The sequence below is a fragment of the Ochotona princeps genome, chromosome 18 (genome assembly GCF_030435755.1).
Source record: "Ochotona princeps isolate mOchPri1 chromosome 18, mOchPri1.hap1, whole genome shotgun sequence".
NCBI classification, from domain to species: domain Eukaryota; kingdom Metazoa; phylum Chordata; class Mammalia; order Lagomorpha; family Ochotonidae; genus Ochotona; species Ochotona princeps.
Genome location: NC_080849.1, coordinates 15685560 through 15708043, shown reverse-complemented (window position 1 = coordinate 15708043; position 22484 = coordinate 15685560). Strand labels below are relative to the sequence as shown.

The window sequence follows — 22484 nt, the reverse complement described above, 5'->3', positions numbered from 1 at the left end:
TTTGATTGAAGCCTTCGGCTTGAGTGCAATTATTATACTCGCTGGCTATACAAGCTACTTTTCTTGCAGTCCAAGTCACAGTGCCTGCAGGGTGGGAGACTAGTTGCTATCCATTCATCTGCTTCGAAATGAGACAGCAGTATAAAGGACATGGTTATTTAGAAAGACAGCCAGAGTAATTTCCTTTTGAAAATAAAAACTAGCTTAAAAGTTCTTCTCATTGGCATTAGGTAACTGTGTTACAGACATGAAAAGAACAAATATTTAAGCTAATATATACACCTTTTTCTCATATGTGATGTAAAAATGGGCTAGGATATTCAGTATTAATAGAGATGCTACTGTAATTGTTTAATTTCAAATTAGACACTGAATACGATGCTGATGCTGGTACTTAAAGCCCAGCTTCTGTTCCAAGGAGCAAAGCTCCAGTTTCTATTTACTTTGTGAGATCCACCTTGAGCTCTACTGTCCTTGAGGATTCCCTTCCAACTGGCAGTTGACCACAACCTCGGCCCTGCGGCCCTAAGGCACTTGCGTTCTGCACTTAGCTAAGTCACCTCTTCCCACCCATCCAGGGAGACTGTTCTGAGTACACCATTTGTGGCTGAGTACTGAACACAGTTAAGCTAAATGTTCAGAACAACAGGTTACCACTTAGCATTGAGTAAAAGTGGGGTGAAATATGACTATTTCAGAGATAATAATCCTGGAAATGAGTTTGTACTTCAGACCATGGTCAGCCAATGACACACGGTCGTGTACAAAAATATTACCTCTGTGTCCCAAACAGTCTGACTTAAAAGGCTTCAGTGAAAAAGCTGACATGATCCCTTTAAATCTTTCAAAGTTCCCAAGAATGCATTCCAAACTTCTTAATTTCATGGATGTCTTTCCTTGAACAAAAGAATTCCTCAAGCCACCTGTTAAATTCATTTCTACTTGTCCCATAAAAAATATGCCAAATAGTTCAAGAAATTTTCTTCAAAGAATAATTGAGTGGCCTCATCCTAAAGTACAGGCTACCTGCAAGACTGGATGAGACCTGGACCAGCAAACTTAGATAAACCAAGGGCACAGTTACTTCTGATCTAGAACTAAGTCTAATAAAGTGGAAAGGAAACAACAGAATCTAAAAAAAGCAACATGAAAGATGTTTTTCCACTTTACTTCTATAGCCCTATTCGCTGCTGAGCCTCTGGAGTGCAGACAAGGAGAAATCAATTAAAAAATTAAATAGCTATAGCAATCACAGTGTGAGGTAGGAAAAATAACTGTATCAGTGAGAATTCTAGACCTGTTCAACTTTTTTGCAAAAATGGGGTTAAAATTTTGGGATCTGACAGACATTGGATTAATAACGAGCCAAAGGCATAGGAAGAAAAATTAATTCCCATGGATCTTAATGAGTGGACCAACACAAATCCATGTTTTAGAGAATAATAAAAATGTATATGTTATAGATATGACATTACAATGAATCTATCTTGAAAATGACACTCACAGAGATAATACGGTATAGATAACATAAGTGATATGCAAATTATGTCTCTTTTAGAAGAATTGAGGGTCAACTTCAGAAGGCCCTTTTAAGTCTCTTATTCTAGTTATTAGTCTGTCCCACTTACTACAAAGCAAAGGGGAGTCTGATAAATTGCCGTGTCCTTATACACTCACTGCTTTTATTTTTTAATTTATGACCTGTGATAGTGTATCAAGAGTCAATTGATACAGAGCAAGTACTGAACATGTTTCAAATAATGACTTTAAAAAAATCATCATTAGAGTCTATCAATAAAATTCAAATTTCTGGGGCCAAATACTAAGAACATTGCTTCCAGCTCAGGCGGTGTTCATGCCCGTGGTAATCTGAAACCTTTGTGCTCAATACTTCTTTGCTGTGGGACCTCCTTTGGCCTCACAGTACATGTACTGGTATCTGGGGCTTCCAGCCAGCAGATTCCAGCAGCACCACCACTACGCGTCTCCAGACATGACAAAATGTTTTCCCAAGGGCAAACTCACTCCTGGTTGAGAACTACTGGGATAAGGTTTTCTGCCATAAAAATAAAAGGTAGCAGAAATCCTTTTGTTCCAAAGTTACCAATTCTTAGGACTTTGTCATTGTGTACTCCATAAGACCCAGACTAAAGCCTGCCAGACAGCAAGGAGGCTACCTTGTTGTTTAAATACAATGTTGCCAAGTTTTTGCAAACTTCAGTCTTCTGCACCAACCCAATGCAAAACCTGACCTCAAGGTCTATTCTTCCGAGTGTTGCAGACACACCCAGAGCAGAGCCTGCTGTACAGACTGAATCTGGAACGGCGACTTCACAGTCACAACTGAGCTATGTGGACGTTAAGCCTGAGACTTCTTATTCTGTGGTAGCATGGTCTGAAGCGATGAGGGCGAGCATAATTCTAACATGTGCTACCTTCAGAGATAATACTGACTTGATCAAAGGAAACCCAAAATAATCCAGGGAAAACGTTCTTTCCCAAACTACTGCTTTGTTCAGGAATGAGAGAAACCAAATGCAAGGGGACTGAAATGCTAGCAGACTACCTGACTTTGAAGGAAAGGGCCCTGAGAGCTGTTGTGACTTGGAATTATTCTCCATCAGTGTCAGACTCCTCAAAGTCACTGCAGTGACCTTTTCAGATAGTTAAAGCCTGAAATCACAATAACTACACGGAACAACTGAATAATTTCAATCTTTGTGGGAAAACCCATTAGGATATAAAATCAGGCTCTCTACTCGTTTGTCCAGTAAAACAAAAACTCTTCTAAAATTTGTTAACTGATGATATTAAGAATGAAAATTGCATGTCTTATGATAGGTAAATGACAGTTACAGATACAGTTTCTGATGAAACTAAATGGGTTAATCTTTCAAAATGACCTGTCTTCCTAGCTTTGGGAAATACTGCTTAGGCTTTTGTCCACACACCACACCCCCCTTAAATAAAAATCAAATAACTAGCTTAAACAAAATGAAATTCCAACACATCTGTGTTGTGCCCAAAACCTTTATTTGTAATCAAGATATGTGCTCATATGACACATATAGTTTTGATCATGAGTTCCCAAACAAGTGGAAAATGATGCCAGAGAAGTCAAAATGTAAGTTAAAAGAAATTCTAGTATAATAATAGCTAATATTTTTCAAAGCTTTCATTCTTATCCCTCTAAGTAGGAGGTGGAAGAGGAAGTTAGAAATAAGTCATTCACTACTTACTGAAAATGTACTGAAATTTGAGACATGTGCTGATTTACACATGTGAACTAAGGAGATGAAACAAAAAGTCCAATTCTACCTTCACCTTTCCAGATTGTACAGAGTCATTGATTCTGTGATCTCTACAAATCTGTGACCACATAAAGATGTCTTTCCAATGCTCAATGATATCAGAAATGTTTTGTTTATTTACTTAGAAAGAGAGAGAGAGAGGAGGAAAGAAGAAAGGGAAAAAGAGGGGGAATAAATAGAGATTTCTTCTTTTGGTCTATATCCCTAATGCCCGGCTGTGCTGAAAACAGGAGCTGGGACCTCAGTTCACGTTTCCCACATGCATCGCAAAAAAAATCAACCACATTAGCCATCACCACTGCTACCCAGGGTCTGCAGCAGCAGAAAACTGGGTTCAGGAACTTGAGCCATGTATTAAAACTGGATTCTCCAATATGGGGTGCAGCCAACTTAGACAGTAACCTAACTTCTGGGCAAAAAGCCTACTGAGAATTCTTAATATTGGGAATTGCTGTGGTTGTCGGGGTATAATATCAAATACCTTTCCTAAACCTATAGTAGTTGAGCATAAAAGAAAAGAGCATGGAAATCTAGAAAGGATTCTTTCTCTTATCAGAACAGATGTGGAAATGAAAGATAAAAAGGGAAAACTGTAAGATTAAGAACAGTGGTACAGGGCCTGGTGGCGTGGCCTAATGGCTAAGGTCCTCGCCTTGAATGCACCAGGATCCCATATGGTCACTGGTTCTAATCCCGGCAGCTCCACTTCCTCTCTATCTCTCCTCCTCTCTGCATATCTGACTTTGTAATAAAAATAAAATAAATTAAAAAAAAAAAAAGAATCTGTAAGGTTGGCGCTATGTTGTTTAAAAAAAAAAAAAAGAGCAGTGGTACAAGTACCCCCAGGGCCCAGGGATGTATCAGGCCCCTTGCGTTCATAGGACACAAGATTAATACATTTTAAGCTCTATCTATCTATCTATCTATCTATCTATCTATCTATCTATCTATCTATCTTTGAAAGAAAGAGGGAGAAGAGTAGAAGAGAGACAGATAGATCAGTATGCCACATACTAGTTCACTCCCAAATTACTGCAAAATAACTGGGTAGTTTTTATAGCTCCAAGTCAGATGAGCTGCTTCCCACAGGATAGACAACTCTACCAGCAAGGATGAGTACGGCTGATACCTGGAGAAACTTTCGGATGAAAGACATTGGTTCCACAGCACAGCATACTCAATTAGACTGAGGCAAACAGAGGATCATACCAGGCTGTGCTGTGTGGAACTGAAAATTAAGAACTGAAAATTTGATCTCCAGTTTATTTGAAAAACTCCTGATGGCTGCTACTGACAGAACTGCACAGAAACCATGAATATTTTCTTTTAATTGTGTTACAACAGGTCAAAGCCCATACAAACTGGTGAAGGGGAAATAGACATGGCCCCAGGGGGATGCATAGCTCCTACTCACTGTATCCACTGGCTACCCTCTGCCCTCTGGGACAGAGGCTTCCAAACCCAAAGCAACACATGACAAGGACCCACCACAACTGATTTCCTGTAACTCAGATACACCGTGTATTCATGGAAGCCAATACTGTGATACAAAGAACACAGAACAAAACACACACACACACACACACACACACATACACAAAAGAACAATGAGAAGAAACTCTGGAAGGGCTGGAGAAGGTGATCTGATTCCAGTGTGCCTTTGATAACAGAAACAATGCAACAGTAAGCACAATGGGAGTGCACCATGTCTGCATTTCCTTGTAGCAAACATCCTTTGTGTATGCATGGGAAGACAGGCATGAGATTTCATCAAGTAGTCATATTCTCGCTCTCTCATGCAAAGCTGTCTTACCAAACGTTCATGTGGGTGCAGGCTACAGTAGCTGCTAGACTGGGGAATATGAGAAGAATTGCCCAACATTCCTCCGTAGCCAGGCTGATTCATCCCACTGGAGGAGCTCCAAGGGTCACTGCTGTGATGGCCATCTGTAAGGACGAAGAGAAGCATGAGTTTTCTGAGGCTGTCGGGCTTGCCTTATAGAAGAGGGGGTTTTCATATACTTGAAAATGACTGCCTGCTGTGTATTCACCCTTGTGTTGGTTAGCTGATTACATCAGAAGACAGTCATCATTCTTTCTTTCCAAGTAGCTGTATTTTGTCAAACAAATATAAACATTATCCAAGTTAGTATTTTCAGTAAAAACTCTCCTGTGAAAGAACAGAGCATATTCTAGCATGAGAATCTCTGTCAAGTTAACAAGGTAACTAATGCTAACGGAAATATTTCTTAGAATTTCCCTGACTCTTTTGTTTAAAAAAAAATCAAGTAGAAAATAAGGACTTGGCTAAATTTTCAGATAAAAATTAAGTACTTGTGGCATTAAAGTGGTGACAAATTTATAAACATTAAAAGCACGTGAAGAAATATGCAATAGTAAAAAAGAACAACTCAGATCTTAAAGGTCAGATTTTACTTTTCTAGCAGATACAATAGAGGGAAGATGGAATTATGATTATTCAATGGCATTGGGAAAAGAAGTCACAAATAGCATAGTTGTTAGGTAATTTGTTTTTATATTTTTGATACATAGATATGTAGCTAGCTTATACCTCAGCAGGAATTCAAAGTGCATACATTATCATAAGGTAAATACAAAATTACAGATTATTTTGAGAGCCTCTGGCTTTTTAAAAACTTCATGAGTTTTAAAGAGGCTTACTATTGTATGAAAAAATACACGGAATGTATTTTAATATGAAGTTAACCTTTTATTCACAACACACTAAAAATAGTCCTACAGTCTTTCATTCCTATGTCTGTTGATCTAGAAATAAGTAACAGACTGTCATGTTCAGATTTAATTTCTCAAATTTGAGGGTGGAGGAGGGATAATATATAATACCTTTGATATTATTCTTTCCACCCTTCTCCCAAAAGTTTAACACTACACACTGAGTGCTACACACATACTAAACCATCAGCTGTGTGTTAAACGTACAGCAGGTATTATTACTTCCTTAAAAGCAAGATCATTTTTACCATACCTTTTTTATTTAATAAAGGCCTTCTGAAAATACAGGCAACGGGCAAGTTCAATCCAATACTGTACTTCAAGATGTTTTACTTTTCCCCAGTAAATTTTTACTTCTAAAATTTAGATGTTCACAAATGGGCTAGTTTCGAACAAACAGAACGCATCTACAGAAGTTTCCTTTTGGAGAACCATAAAAGACAAATCATGCTCGATATTTTTTTTTTATAATTCTGGAGAGCTTAAAATATTACCTAGACAGAGCTTCTTTCATCCTAAGTGTATATTCTCCCAGGCCTTGATCACTATGGAGGCCCAACAAGATACAATTATTTTCTGTGCACATCATGTGAAAACACAGGGCTTAAAAAAAAATTACTATCCATGTATTTTAGACTCAGTTCTTAGATTACAGAAACCTAAATGTCCCTTAAATCTGAAGATGAATTTCAAAGACTGCTCACATTTTAAATCTATGGCAAAGACATAAGAAATCAATGAGAGTCCATACCATTGAACAAGAGTCTCCTAAAACATTCTAGTAATGCGATTTGCTGGGCAGCAATACACTTAGGATGGTTAACAGAATATTGTACACAACATAGAATTACAAATATGTATTTTACATAAAGTACGCTTTTCATGGTAAATTAATATTTATCATACCCCATTATCTTTGCATAATGTTGTTTGTGGACGAATAAAATTAGACTTGTGCAAATTAATTGTGCTCATCATAAATATGAATTCAATGTTTTCTCTTATGTGGGGGAATATCCACACACAGACCAGGAAGTCTGGCCCCTACTTTGTGTGTCTCCTATGAAAAGGAGTCCACTATTTTTAGCATTTTGAGGCACCTGGCCTCTCTGGCAACTGGCCACACAAAAACTAGCCACTTTCCTAAGCCAAGAGACCAAATCCATCCTCTGTCAACGTTCTCAATGAGGATCTGCTCCAAGTAATGGCGGCCTCTCTGGGCACCTGTAGGAACATCCTCTCAGAAGGGAGTGAATTTGTTTTACAAATCACTTTTATCTTAATGTCACTTCATTCCTATGTCTGTTAACTTAACTGCTTGTAGCTAAAAATGCCAAGTCTTCAATCATGGAACATGTGGCATCCAGGTAGCACATCCCACTGTGTTCCTTTGACAGGCTGATCCCGGACAGGCCACAGAGGCCAAGGATTCTTGCAAGGGGATATCCAGGTCAGTGGAACTCTCTATTCCTGAGGAATCCATTCACTTCAGTTTTAGACATGCCCAAAGGAATTTTACTTGGGAATTCAGAACCAAAACCAGCTTACATTCTGAAGGGAAAGGTGAATCCCTTCTGACCAGAACAATTTGGTTTGTGTCCATCACAATTTACAAGAGTCACAAAGTTGCTCACCTGGCACCTGCTATCCAATGTACACACCTCTCCTTGTGGCATGGCCCTCCACAGATTAGTACAATGAATGCAATGTAGTAACACTTTACAAAGGTACACTCAAATACGACTTCCATGCCCAGACAAAAAGAGAGTTCTGTACACAGGTTTTTGGTTTTTTTTTAAGTAAGTTCCACACCTAAACCCAGTAACAGGATCATTGTGTTTTCAAAGTGTCTCAGGCGTTTCAGGGATGGAGCTCCTAGATGCATTCTCCAAAAGGCCAATTCACGAAGCAGCTGCCATGATTTGAACCATTTCAATTGTTTCCAAGTAGCACAAAAAGGTTACATCACCAGAGGCAAAACTATCAACTCTGGAGCCATACACACATCTGTATTAACTAAATCTACAGGACAATGAAAAGAAAGAAAAATATTTGCTCTTCCATGAAGCTACATCTATCCTGAAGACATGCTGAGTCTTCCATCCTTAATCAGTTAGCATGTAGGGATAGAGCTTTCATTATGTGATATTCTGGGCTATAGCTGGGCCATTTAATCTTACATGAAATCCTTGATCTTATGTATAAAATGACAGAAACTTTCATATAATCTTACACATACAGAAGAGCAATTTGTTATCTGTTGGCTAAATCCAGGAAGCTCAAAACATCCTGGACAATAAAACATGTGACCATGCAACACCTCCTTCTTGCAGGTGGTTTTGTGTGGATATGGTAGGCCATGGGAGCCCAGCAGCACTATCTGCTCTAACCAAAACCTGTCTACTTAGCTTTTCCTCCTTAATGCTCCAGTGGCATTAAGATAAAAGGAAAGGTCATAGGATAGTTTCAATTAATTAACATATGTTCAAAGAATTCAATGAGAACGTCATGACCACCGAGATCCCACACCTGCCTCCTATTCCATTTCTTTTGCTCCATTCATGACATTCAAAGGTCAAGGAAGACTGCCTGGTAAACTTGCCTTGAGAAGAAGCAGGGTCTTACCTTGCATGAAGAAGGAGCTAGGGAAAGTGCTGGCTGCTGGTTTTGAGGAAGGGTAGCCTGGCGAGTCCCTATTGTAGTCGGCAGTGCTGGCTGATGGGGCGTAGACCTTAGGAGAAAGAGACAAGTGAGTTGTGCTTCCTGCACTGACCAAAGCATCTCAAGGTCCATTTGTTGGCACAAAATGCTGAACGGTTAATCGGATCCAGTCTCAGTCTGATCGAACCTAGAAACAGCCCCTTTTAGAAGTCAGCAGAGCAGTGAACAAAACTAATGGCTCGGTTTTTCTGTGCGAACAGAACACGAACAGGTAAGAGAGTTTCTAGTCATAGGCAAGAATCTTGCAACTGTGTCCACTTGTAAATATACTGTATAATACCCAGAGGGCGACCTGTGAGCTCAAGCATTCATTTAAAGAGCAACACGAAACACAATGCTGAACTAGAGTATGTGAAAAGTGAAACAGAAAGACATACATCAAGCTTCTTTCAATAGTTAGCCGAAAAACTCTACTTCTCAATTAAAACCTCCACTTCAAGCAAGGGAGGGAGGAGTGCGGCAGGGAAGGGGAAGTGAAGGGAAAGAGGAAATGGAAAGGGGAAGAGAAAGAGGTCGGGGCAAGGGAAGGGAATGGAGAGGAGAGGCATCCAGGATGCAGAGAGTGGTAAAGACATCCTGGAATATAAAATTCCCAGTGTCAGCTTTTTTCAGAGATGCACTGAAAAGGCCACTACACGCTGGACCTCGGCGAGACCACCAACACTCTGTGTGCACAGGAAGTAGGGGAGGCTCCTCTTTAGTGCCTATTATATTTGTGTGTACAATAAACAGAAAAAGTGCGCCAAAAACCTAATTTACTTACATTAGTTTACCATTGCTCAAGAGGCTTGGGGAACTAGTTCTTTATAAAAATAGCCTGTGTATTTTCTTGTTTATGTTTCCTTTAAACAAGACAGCCTAGTAGAAAAGCATAAATTCATAAGGTATAGTTTAACTTTAATTGGTTTTCCCCCTTGCGTCTTCTGCTAAATACATTTTTTTTAAATCCCCATTTTCTTTTGCTCGAAAAGTTCCTCTCTCCAGATGGTCGGAAAGACTGAAACACTGTTATCCTCTTGATGAAAATGGATACCTTCCTGCCTCCATTTTGAAGCAGCGGCTCACAAAATTGGCAGTGAGCCTACAGTGATATTCACAGGTCACAGTAAACGGAAAAGAAATTCACCAATAAAAAGCTAACTGCAGGGTTACCAAAAAATAACTCCTATTATGTTTTTACAGTGCACATCGAATAAACACGCAAGAATAATAATATAATTGCTCTCGGAACACCAGAAATCATATACTAAGCATTAACAGAAGGTTTAGGATTTCACAAAGGATAGGTCTACAGCGACAGATGTTGGAAAATACGCACACACATCTATACATCAGATACGTGCTGCACATGCCCCCCAGTGCCCTTGAAATGAGGCAAGTGCTGGAGAGCACACAAAACAAAACAAATCTAAGAAACCTTCTCACATTTCAGAAAACATGAATGATTCCTAAGTCACAGAGGATCCTGCATTCTGTGTTGCACACATCTCTATTTTGCAATTTTCTTCCCATTTTAAATGCATAAACAGCAACTTGCTTCTATGTCCACAGGGCTTACAATAAGAAATAAATATCTTTCAAGCATCTTGAAGGAACAGAAAGTAAAGCACAGGTCGAGCCTCCAAAAACAAATCAAAGAATTAAGTCTGTCAACCAATTTCAGCTCTTTAAAGTGAACTTTGAGTAGCAAACAGTTTGGGAAATACTTAAGAGGTCTGGAGAGAAGGCTAAATAATATTATGGAAACATCACTCGTTCTAGAAAGCAAGAAAGTGAAAATCAGGCCATCTCATTCTAAAGACAGAGTGAACATAACACCAGCATGACTGTCACATACTGACATGCCTGTAGCCAGCCAGGTACTTGGTCAGTTAGTGTAGACACAAGTGTGTCTTATTCCCCAACTTAAGAAACCAATCGATACAAGTACATTTTTTGTAAACTAAAAATAAATGCAGCTCTGTGATATTAAGTCATCTTATACTTTGCAACAATTGAAAATTATTCTTTTAAATTAATTTATAGCTTAGTTTTAATGATTTTCTATTACAGTATCCTTACACATTTACACTATTATAACAGCACTACAGTGTGACACCTGACAAGGCTCATTTGCTTTTCCAGTTTTGAAAGTCTTGATATTTCTTCTGGGAGACAAAGAAAACTCATTGGCTGATTTTGGTTATTTTTAAGGATATTACGTCGAGTATGAATTATGATCAAGCTCAACTATCTAAAGATAACACCATTTATAAATATTGCTTGCCTGAAACAGGGTATCCATGAGGTTAAAATGTTCTTAGCGTAATTTTCTACTTTTTGGGCAATATAGCCTTATTGAAGACTTTTAGACAGGGAATGAATAACTATTTATGGTTTTCCCAAAATGGCAACTTTTGCACATCTTACAAATTTTCTTTACATAATAATTCAAAGAACAGGTGCAATTATCAGTTCCTTTCCATTTATAGACTTCACCATTCTCACCAATTATTTTAATGGAAAGCTCTCTATATATTTGTTTGGATAAATACTGAACAAAACTATACTTTTTAATACAAGGAATCAGCAACTTTATTCAACTCCTCCACCTTCTAAAATACAATAACGGAATAGTAAAGGCAAACTGCTCAAGATAGGGAACTGCTAAAGACATACAACTGCTACGTTTTCCCTTTCACCATTTGGTCAGTAATTTCTTTTGAAATGATGGAAATTATTAAGATATTTATGAAAATGCAGTGATCATAATCATTGTACATCAGTTTATCAATAAAATTTTCATATTTAAGGGCCTAAAATGACCAATAAATAGCTTCATTATTTTTATTTTTACTTCTGCCCAGCATTTTGCTAATTTCTCCACCAGAAGATTTCAAAAAACAGCCTTCAGTGATGATATTAAATAGAGTGATTCAACAAGAAAAGGCCACATCCAATTAACTTTCATTATTATTATTATAGGTATAAGAAATGACTACTAACATAACTGTTAAACACAACAGCTTTTTGTTGGATGAGAACAGCACATATTCCACATCTCTTTCATATAGTTAGAACAGTTATAATGCTCAAAATAAGATCCCAAATTCTAGCACAATGTACTGAAGCACTCCCAAAAATGAAACATGAGGAAAGTCTAGCAGTAAACAAAAATTCACAGTTCAATTTTTTCCAGTAAGGTGGCTCAGACCACGGTGACTGCTGGCATTCCCATTCTTCCTACAAGAGCCACTAAACAAGTGTGAAATTTGTGATGCCAAATTGGAGATGGGGACTCTTGGCTCAAACTATGAGGTCGCAGCACTTGTGCTCAAGTGTTTGTTGAGGAAAAACTTCACAGAAAACCAAGAGCATGGCATATTTAACACTCAAAGTCTACAATGGTCTTTTTCTCTTCCATGCCCAAATTGAGGACAAAATGAAACAGAATCCTGAGTTTGGCAAAGTTCTCTAGATAATACTAAACCTTGAGCTGATAAAGGTAAAAACAAACAAACAAACAAAAAACTTTTCATTTTTCAACCCTGATTTGGCTGTCATTTGAGAAGTGCATCAATGGTGCATTAACTATTCCAGTCAATGCTTACTACCCTTGGACCTCCACCTGTTAGTGAACGCGGAAAGTGAGCAAGCCAACACAAAGAACAGAAGATGCCCCCAAGATCTTCCCTCTGATGCTCTCATCCCGGTCATAGCACCTCAATTTCACCCTCAGAGACTTTGCTTGCTTTCTCTTTTGATTTTGTTCTCATTCATTCTCTCCTTCTCCTGGCTTATTTACTTTTATTCAAAAGGCAAATCTTGAGAGAGGGAGGGCCAGAAGGATTCTCCTTCCACTGGTTCATTCTCCAATGGTCACAATGGCCAGAGCTGATCCAAAGTCAGAAACCTAGAACTTTCTCTGGGTCTCCCATGTGGTTAGAGAGGTCTAAGAATCTGAGCCATCTTTTCCCTGCTTTATCAGGCCTACCGGCAGGGACCACACTAAAAACTGGAGCACCCAGGCCTTGAACCAGCACCCTTATGGGATCTCGCATTTCAGGCAGAGGTTTAACCCACTACATCATGGTGCTGTCCCAAATCTATGGTGATTTTAATATGAAAATAACAGTTATTTGTTTAGGCTTCTTATGAAACAGCTTTTGTAGAAGGATTTCCAAAAGCATTATTTCCAATCTTCGTAAGGATCACATAAGGTGGATTCAATGAATGGCATCAAGGCTAATGCGCAGGACTGAAGCCTCACTGAGTATGTACTGGCTCAAACCAGCCTTGATTTGACTGCTAGTTCCACCAGAATCATTCTTTCGGGTTTCCATGGAATGAAGATTATTACCTGTAAGATGGGAATAACAATACATACTGGATAATGCTGTCATGAGGATCGGCTGTTGTACCGCATGTCTAGCAACTGGAATGATACTGTGCGCACACGGAGCAGGAAAAAAAAATAGCAGGCATCATGTTTATGTCTTGCTGCTACCACTTTTATAGTTTGGACAAAAGTAACTCAAGAAGGTCTGGTCACTTGTCCATGTTAAGAATGTTTCAAAGCAGTAAGGCAAGGATTTGACCTTGTCATTAAAACACAATTCCTTACTTTTAAATGGCAAGAAAAGCAAAGATAGTTTAAACCATCCAAGATGAGGCTCTGCTTCAGTCACAATCAAAGCACAACTGGTAATTATGCCTTAATGAAAATGAAATATCACAAGGTGTGTTTATAGTTCCTCCGTGGTATGTTAAGTGAGCTGCTTAAAAGGGAATGCGACTCTAAAGGATAAGACACAGTTTTTGATCCTGCATCATGAGGAGTGTCATCAAGTGAGGATAAGTGACAGCAAATATTTATTACTTCTTAGCGTATTACCCCTCTGTGACTCAGCAACTACCATCTGAATGTGCTACTTCCAGAGACCAGTCCAGAAACACCAAAACCTTGTGTTTGGACCCTCAATGAGTTACTGTGTGCCCTCTGATAAGTAAAAGATAACAAAGCAGAATCAGAAGCCAGATGCCCAAGGGCTGGGCTGCCTCACTCAGCCACTCTGACCTCTGTGAGATTTGAGATTTCACAGTCTTAAGTATGACAGTTCAATGCCCAGATGCCAAGAGTCCTATCGCAGCGCCTGAGGTCTACAAACCCAGGCCAGGCAACCAACGCGGGCACATGCTGGTCAGTGGTTTGCTCATTTCTCAGGAGACATGGTTGGATTTTGAATTGCTCATATTTTTGCAGATGTGGGTCTTAGCAAGAAAAACAAAGCAAAACGATGGCTCCAGACAGGGATGTCTCCACATTCAGAAGGGCTAACTGGACCACGTTTGCTATCTGATCCATAATACCAAGTGACGATCTGCTAAGACATAACCTCCAAACAGCGCGAAGATACAGATGACAGGGTAGGAGAAACCGCACAGCTCTGCAGTCGGAGCAGCTGTGTCTGACTCCCTGTGAAAATGGAACACATGCACTTCTCAGCACCTCAGTTTCCTCATTTGTCATGTGCAGAACAAACCCTCTTCTTGAGAGGGTTGCCAATAATTTAAGTCAAGCATAATTCCCAATCTATCATGGGCACTCAGTAAATAGAATTATTATTTATCTTACATGAATTACTCATCACATAACTATTCTTAAGGAGGTCTCTAGAAAAGTAGTGGATAGATAGATAGATAGATAGATAGATAGATAGATAGATAGATATACCAAACAGTTTGGTAACAGTTGCAGTAATTAAATATTGCTTGCCATTCTAGACATTCCAACCTACATGTTGCCACCATTGCAGAAACTTCTACAGCAAAATGCTAATGTAGAGTCACGCTTCTCCTCGGCTACCCACTGATAGCATAGCTGTTACAACAGGGCTAACACTTGCTGTTCCCCTAGACAAGGAAAGCAGGAACTCTCAGATGGGCCAAGGTAAGAGGTAAATTCTAAGTATTTCTAGTAAATGCTAGACAACTGGTGTCACATAAATGATTTTATGAATGGCAGAGTATGACAGCTTAGTTTATTATTTAAGAGTTCCATGTACTATTAGATAACTTTTTTTTAAAAAAAGATTTATCTATTTTTATTGGAAAACCAGATACACAGAAAGGAGGAAAGACAGAGAGGAAGATCTTCAGTCCGATGGTTCACTCTCCAAGCAGCCACAATGGCCAGAACTGTGCCAATCCAAACCCAGGAGCCAGGAGCCTCTTCCGGGTCTCCCACACAGGTGTGCAGGGTCCCAAGGCTTTGGGCCATCCTCAATTGCTTTCCCAGGGCACAAGTAGGGAGCTGGATGGGAAGCAGGGTTGCCGGGATTAGAACTGGTGCCCATATAGCATCCCGGCAAGTGCAAGGTGAGGACTTTAGCCACTAGGCTACTGTGCTGGGCCACTATTAGATCATTTTTTAACACACTTTTTATAACTATCTGCTGAAATGCTCATAAACTGTGTCAAGTGATATACCAAATAAGCTTTCTGGAAATGAAGGAAGCAACAGTAAGAGGTTTTCCAACTGCAATTTGGTCAGTGAACCTGAGTGGTTCTGCTGGAGGGGGCAGAAAGGCAGGGTGTGATCACTTCTGTGTGACGATAAAAGCTGGCCATATTGTAAGAGTTTCCGATGTGTTTTCACAGCAGTTGTGAGCAAATCTCATATAACTTCTTTAGAGATGCTGCTTTTGTTTTTCTTGTGTCTATCCATCACAGACACGCTTTTTTTGTAAACAAGCTAAAGCAAGAGGGGAAAGCTTTGACCCAAGTACCCTAGCAGCACCTGGGATGCTGCCTTCCCAACCTCTCCTCCCAACAATCTCCTCTAACTCCCTGAGGCAGAAAAATGGCACAGAAGGTTAACAAATAGATTACGATAATATAAGTGTAAGTAATATATTGTAAGGTGTAAAAGCAATATATCCTGTTTAAAGGTATATGATAGTTTAAATAAACAGTCCAGGAATAGGACAATAAAAACAGAAAAAAAAAGCAGACGACAGGGGTAGAGGTTATTTATCTGATGTATTGTCGTTCTATATCATCAGGCCAAAGACAGTTAATGAATGGAAGATGTTCTCCTTCACTTCCAAGTTACGGATAAAGGCCCATCTGAATTGTTCTCACATAGGTAGTGACTACATTCAGAAGTAACTTGTCAGCAGCCCACTGAAGAACACAGCGGTATTTATTGTAAGTGGAAAATTACACATGTGTAAGCCTGTTGCAAGTGTGAAAAGCTTTATTTTCTTCTATAGCACTTGAAGTTTTTAAAGGAATTAACCTAAAACAAATAGTGCCCAGGAACAATTGATACTCTGAAAACTTTTACTCCCCAAACTATTCTCAGTAGAAGTTGGGGAAAAATAGAGTATAGAGAGAGATTATTTTATAACTGTCTAACTGTGCAAAATGCACCACTCATATGTAAAACAATTTTATTATTACTAATAAAGCAATGGCCCATCTGAACTCCAGGTGGCAATGCAGAAATAGAAGGAAAAGAATATGCACTCATTTTTCCCCAAAGAAATCCCCCGAGCACAAATCAGTGCGAAGAGCCAGTCATATACCCATCAGAAGTATTGAATTACATTTCCCACCTTTCTAAAGATCCAATGAGTATTGATTATCCCTTCAAGACTAAATGGAACCTGCAGCTAACTCCTAGTAGAGTTAGCCAGAAGTTGTTTCCTTCTTATCCACCAAACTTCCTTTTCTTTTAAGAATTTGCAAAGCTGTAAGACTTTCAATTGAAAAACACCTAGAACAGGAGACAACAGGAAAAAGAAGTGGGGAAATGAGCCATCCACCCAATCTCTGTGGAGTTGCCTGCAGGTGCAGCAGACACAACACAGTCAGGGCCTGGCAAAGAGCACACTGCACTGGGTACCCTGCACAAGGCAACATGGAAGCCGTAAACAAACAAACAGACAGACAAACAAAAAGCCATAGGACTTCTTTCAGGCCAGGCATTCTTTCTTTATAAAAAGGCAAGGATATTCCTCTAGCATTCTTCATATTGCAAGCTGTTGTCTGCTTTTCAAATATCTTAATCAGATTTCAGACTCTCAATAAAAATGAGTCTTTGCAACCTTGAGCAGCTTTAGAAATGTACGAGGGAGGAAAACACCCTGTTTTGGCTTAAAAAACGAAACTGGACAGAAAGAACCACTAATAATTTTGTGTAAATAACACTGTAATTTAAATCTGCACAGTGGCCTGTTATTTGGCGAGTATTGTCATGGGTTCATTCTGCAAGCCTGAGGAAGCAAAGCTATGAAGAGCTGCGAGTGGGCTGACTGCACAACAGTATCACAGACAGAACTGAGGCAGAGAGAACACGGGACTGTATGTTGCAGTGCTGCAGCAACCCAGTGAGGTTTGCCAAGGGCTTCCCAAGGGGAAACAAAGGAAAGCAGCATTTTTTCCATGATACCACAGTACTGTCCACAAGTGGAAAACACTCTGGTCCCACTGCCTGGTGCACCCCAAGGTCTCATGACTGGTTAGCAAGATAAAATGACAATGATGCTAACACCTTACTTATGACCAACCACATATTTCTCCAGCCAAACTGTGTCCTCAATTGTCTTTCACAGTCAATCCAATTTTACAGTTAAGGCATGGGAGGCCCAAAGAGGTTAAATAATTGCCTCAAAGTCACACAGCTAAGTAAATAACAAATAAGGAGTTTTAAAATCATGGTGCTCTGCTTCAGAATGAGCTCTCAACCACTACGAGAGTGTTTCTTGACAGTCAGGAATTCTCTGCAAAGGTGCTCATGCACTCCTCCAAAAACCTAGTTTTGTAGAGTTCAGGTCCCTTGCATTGATGGGCTCTCTGGTAGCCAAGGAATGGAAGATCACGAAGAGAAGTGTTCTATGACAGAGATGCACAAAAGAGGCACCCGTGCACTGCTAGGAGATGGAGGACCATTCACTTGTCTTCTTGAGATGAAGGTGGGCAAAGGTGTGTAAGTGAATACACAGGTGCAATAACACGAGATGCAGGGAAAAGTTAAAACTACTTTGCTGACAGTTCAATCATTTGCTGAGACTAGACCCATGACCATTAAACTTTGCAGACTTACTAGACCGATGATACTAAACTTTAAAAAGAAACATGTATTTCAACTTAAAACATTAAAATGAAGTGTGAATATGGTCTTGTCTGTGAGTACCAGCCTCTGGCTCCGAAGACTTCTTTTTATTTTTACACCTGCATTTCTCTTGCTCTTGGCACTAAGTGAGCAGACACTGCATGTTTGCTGTTACTTTCAACATGGTCAATCAAGGGAATACCCATGCCAACGTTATGCATACCTTGGCCCTCGCTGAAAGTGCTTTGAACTGATTAAGTTACACCTGGCTAAAGATGCTTGAAACATTTAATTGCATAAAATGTGGTCCAGGTGAAACACGACTCCTTCCTGGTTAAGTTCCTTATGTTACTTATTCATGTGGGAGTTGGCTTCGCCTATCTGCATGCTCAGGACTGGCAGAGGAAAGACTGTGGATGCTAGCACATCCCGACCTTTTATTACGCTCTCAATTCTTGACTAAGTTGTTCTCAAACTTTCATTTGTTGAAATTCTCAGCAGAAAGTAAAGGTAATGCTAAGAACTGATGTGTTCTTTCCATTATTTATAGCATCTGGCCATCTTAAACTTCTTTCGAGGGAGGATGGGTTGGAGAGAGAGAGGAAGAGATCTCCCTGATGCACTGGTTCACTTCCCCAAATGTCTACAGGCTCGGACTGGGCTCACCTGGAACCAGAGCATGGGAACTTACTGCAGGGAGCAGGGACACCTCCTCAGCACCAGCGCTGTGTTCCAGTGTACACAGGAACAGGAGGCAGCAGCCCAAGCCAAGGCTCGACCCAGCCATCACAACTGGGGAAGCAGGTGGCTTCACTGGTGACTTAAACATTGGGATGAGCATCCATCTCTCTAAACGGTAACAGTACACATAAAGGTAGGCTCCTCTCTGGCTTAAAACACTTCTCCCTTTGACAACAAACTGGTTGCTTTCCTTTTAGATAACATAGCAGCTACTGAGCATATATGAACATCAAGGCACTGCTGCTGTTGATGATCTTCTCCAGAACATCTCTGAGACTCTTCTAAATCATTGTTCTGTCAATTAAATGACAGCAGCAACTCTTTCATATGAAAAGAAATCCTCTGACTCTATAATAAAGACAGATTAAATCCAGGTTTACTCCAATGTTGATTATTGTTATTTCTTCTGCATTCCACTAAACACGAAGAGAACTTGCTAAAGATAACTAATCAAAGAAACAAAGTTAAAAAAAATCATACAAAAATGCATAGATCTGTGTATCGTACCTGGCAAATAGGTACTAAATGCCTGCAGGCATGAATGAATAAACACCGCACTGAGCACACACATCAAACTAAACAGGGAACACAGAGAAAGACAGACACTCCCTGGTTCTGCGAACACAGGGCTCAGTGCACTTCACTTCTCAGTGTGTTTGGGATTCAGCTTTCTTCAGAAGGCAGAAACAAAAGCCCATCCACATTTTAGGATTTTAAGTGTACTAATCTCCATCCTTGCTCTCTGAGTCTCACTCCAGAGGTTGCTGCCTAAAACCACAGGTTTATATCCAGCACTGCAAGTTAACAGGTGTACCTTAAAAAAAAAGGCAGGTGAGGGAGGGCCCAAGTTCCTACACTTGGACAACACTGGAGTAAAAAAATGAATATATTTGCTTCAGACTGGGATCAAAGTACTTTTCTATGAGGAGTAGAAATCTGCATTCTTAGTAATTGTTCCAGGGACACAATTCCAATTTTCAGCACATCGTCAATCTTCCCACCAAAGCTTTGGAAAGCGCTATTGTAGTTCTTCAGCTGCACTGAAGCTCAATGTGGTAAAGACGATCTTTTCCTGTGATCAGCTTTTTAACCAGAATTACCAATTACCAGTTACGATACAGCACTGAGGGGGTAATGCGAACAAGGAAAGCAGCGCACACCAAAACTTCCCAGGATTTTACATGCTGACCTTGTGCAACCCTGTGTATACTGCACCTGCTTCGCAAATGTCAAGTGTTTTTATTGCTGTGTCTATCTGATCTCCTAAGCACAGAGGATGAGAGAGCCCTTATTCTAGGTTCCTTTCTTTCCCAGGAAGCAAGAATACCAAAGAAAGCTGTGTCAGACACAAGCAGAAATTCATACGTTCAAATGCAGAGACCAAAGTAAGGATGACAAAATGGTAAGGCCAAGATTCTAGGCGCTACCGAAAGGAAAAGAAGAGCCAAGGCAACAGCTCCCAGGACAGGGTTCACAGGTGCGCTTCTCTACACTCAATGTCAGACCTTGAAATTAACTGCACAAAATGGAAATTTAACAAAATTGTTGTATTTATCATTGTAAAAGTTCCTATCTCCATCGCATTTGAGATCACAGTCTTATGTCCATTTTCTTATCTAATATTATTTAATAATAATTTTGAGATGGAGTCTCTACCACTCATCCTACCCCTGTTACACTTTAGGAAATCACAGCTGGCAGGGCTCCTGCCACAGTTCCACCCATGTTGAAAAGGGCTACACCACAGGGCTTTTCACTCCCAGTCCAGCTCAGGAAATCTCACACTTGGTCAGCCTTCCAAATCCCCAACAGCCTAAGGGATGCAGGGGTCAGGTGCACTCACTGGAAATGGTACCCACAGTGCTGAGTAACAAATGGACTCAGAGCTGCATCTGAAGCATCAGACTTAATTGTGGGTGCTTCAAACAGATGCCTTCATCCTCTGCTACCAGGAGATTTGTGACGAACAGTGAGTTTCCAATCTGGTGAAGTTCTGAACAGGACTCCATGCCATGCTACACTGTAAAATCATTACCCCATCTTCCCTTTCAATAAGACAGGAAAAAAAATACATAAACTATTTTTTCCCGTCAAAACATATGGCCATAACTACTTTCAACTGAAAACAAAAGCATGAAATAATTACCAAATGTTTGACTCCATGGGCACAGATTGAAATGAAAAAAAAAAGTATGCAAATTGCCAACATCTCTGTCCAATCAACTGCCTATCTCTTACCTATTAAAATACCCAACTCTTCCCCCACCCCCAGGGCAAACTTTTAGGTAAAACCTACGGCAGGATTTCACTGATTTAACTGAGAGCACAGCTTCTAGCATAAGGTACAGAAACAGAGCAACAACAACGACAAACTCCAGAAGGACAGGATTTTTATTAGCAGGTTTCTGAGGGATTTAAAATGCACAACTCCAACCAGAAACAGTACACAAGCTAGTAGTGTTCTGCACAAAGTGTATGTGCAAAATAAGTGTGAAGGAAATCATCCCACTGCAATAAAGTGACTCCAAAAAAAACTAGGAGGAGGGAGGGGTCAGTTAGGAAGGGCAGTAGTGCTCCAGAAATAAGAGCATGAAACAGGGTAACTGATCAATAAAAATCAGTTCATGTCTCAGGCACAAGACCAATATAAACTCCATTAATTTCAATTTTAATAATCCTTCATTTGATCCAAATTTTTCTCAATTTTAAGGATACATAGTTTAAAGATCTGTTACTGCTTACAGCACATACCTACTTAAAACAGGGAATGTATAAAAACATAAACAACAGTAATAACTTTAACAATAAAAATTATACCATGGATGCTCCTTTGATTCTTTTTGCAGAAAATGTTAACTATGATAACTAAATTACTTGATTCAGTTATTATTGAATTTTCAATACAGAAACAAATTTCAGATGACTGTTCAATATTAAGGTAAGGAAAGCCAGTTAAAATCCTTTGTGTTGATGAATTAACAAGAACATGTTTTTACAAGAACAGCTTTACATAATAAGAGACTTAGAAGTGATTTTTTTCCCTTTTATTCCTTTGAAATCATTTTCTAATGAGAATGTAAGAAATACACACAGAATTTTTTTTAAAGCCAAGAGGTGCTTTCCTTTCTTTTTTTTTTTTTCTATTATTCACAAAATTAGAAAACAATGGGTCCTCTGGAATATCCAGGTGGATAAGACAGACAGACAGAAATAGACGATCTGATGGGTAGCTAGTCAACCTGACAAATGTGAGAGGTCCCTATGTAGGTACACAGCACCTGGGCATGTATGCATGAGCGTGTATATGCTTACATTACCGTCAGCGACTTATAAAACGATCCTGTCAGGGAAACTAGGAACAACTGCTTCATGGGCTCTGTGTTTCTTGTTCAGATGATGAAAATGATCTGGAGTTAGACAGGTGTGCTCCCATTGTGAATGTACCAAAAGCCACTGCATTTTCTACTTCAAAACCATTAACTTTATATTACATGAATAACACCTCAACTTAAAAACCAAAGCAACACAGAGAATCAGGCCCCTAATTTACTGTCCATAAAAGGGCCCTTGGAGAGGCTCCATCTGCAGGGGATGGGGTTCCTGGAGGGACACACAATGGCATTAAGTCCAGCTCCTTACCAGCCACTGCATGGAAACTTCAGGAAAACAGTGTAACTATTTCCAGGAGAGGAGACTGCCTTTCCTATGAAATGAAAACTGCTCCCTCACCAAACACCCCTTACCGCTTTGTTGGCGAACTCTTTAAGAAATTTCTACTAAAAAAATTAACCTATGATTGCTCCTAACTGCCAGAATATCTTACTGATCCCTAAAGGTGACTAAGAAGAAGACAGCATCTC

The 22484-nt window shown here is 39.7% G+C and overlaps 1 protein-coding gene across 20 annotated transcripts in view; it reads right to left on the bottom strand.

Annotated features, from left to right (window-relative positions):
• TCF4 (transcription factor 4) overlaps window positions 1-22484 on the bottom strand; it is a 360801-nt gene that overhangs the window by 43561 nt on the left and 294756 nt on the right. For all 20 annotated transcript variants that reach the window (XM_058677038.1, XM_058677044.1, XM_058677037.1 and 17 more), the window contains 2 exons: window positions 8691-8796; window positions 5125-5258 (listed from right to left, as the gene is read on the bottom strand). In XM_058677038.1, the coding sequence (XP_058533021.1) occupies window positions 5125-5258; window positions 8691-8796 (240 nt within the window). The remainder of the gene's footprint in view (window positions 1-5124; window positions 5259-8690; window positions 8797-22484) is intronic.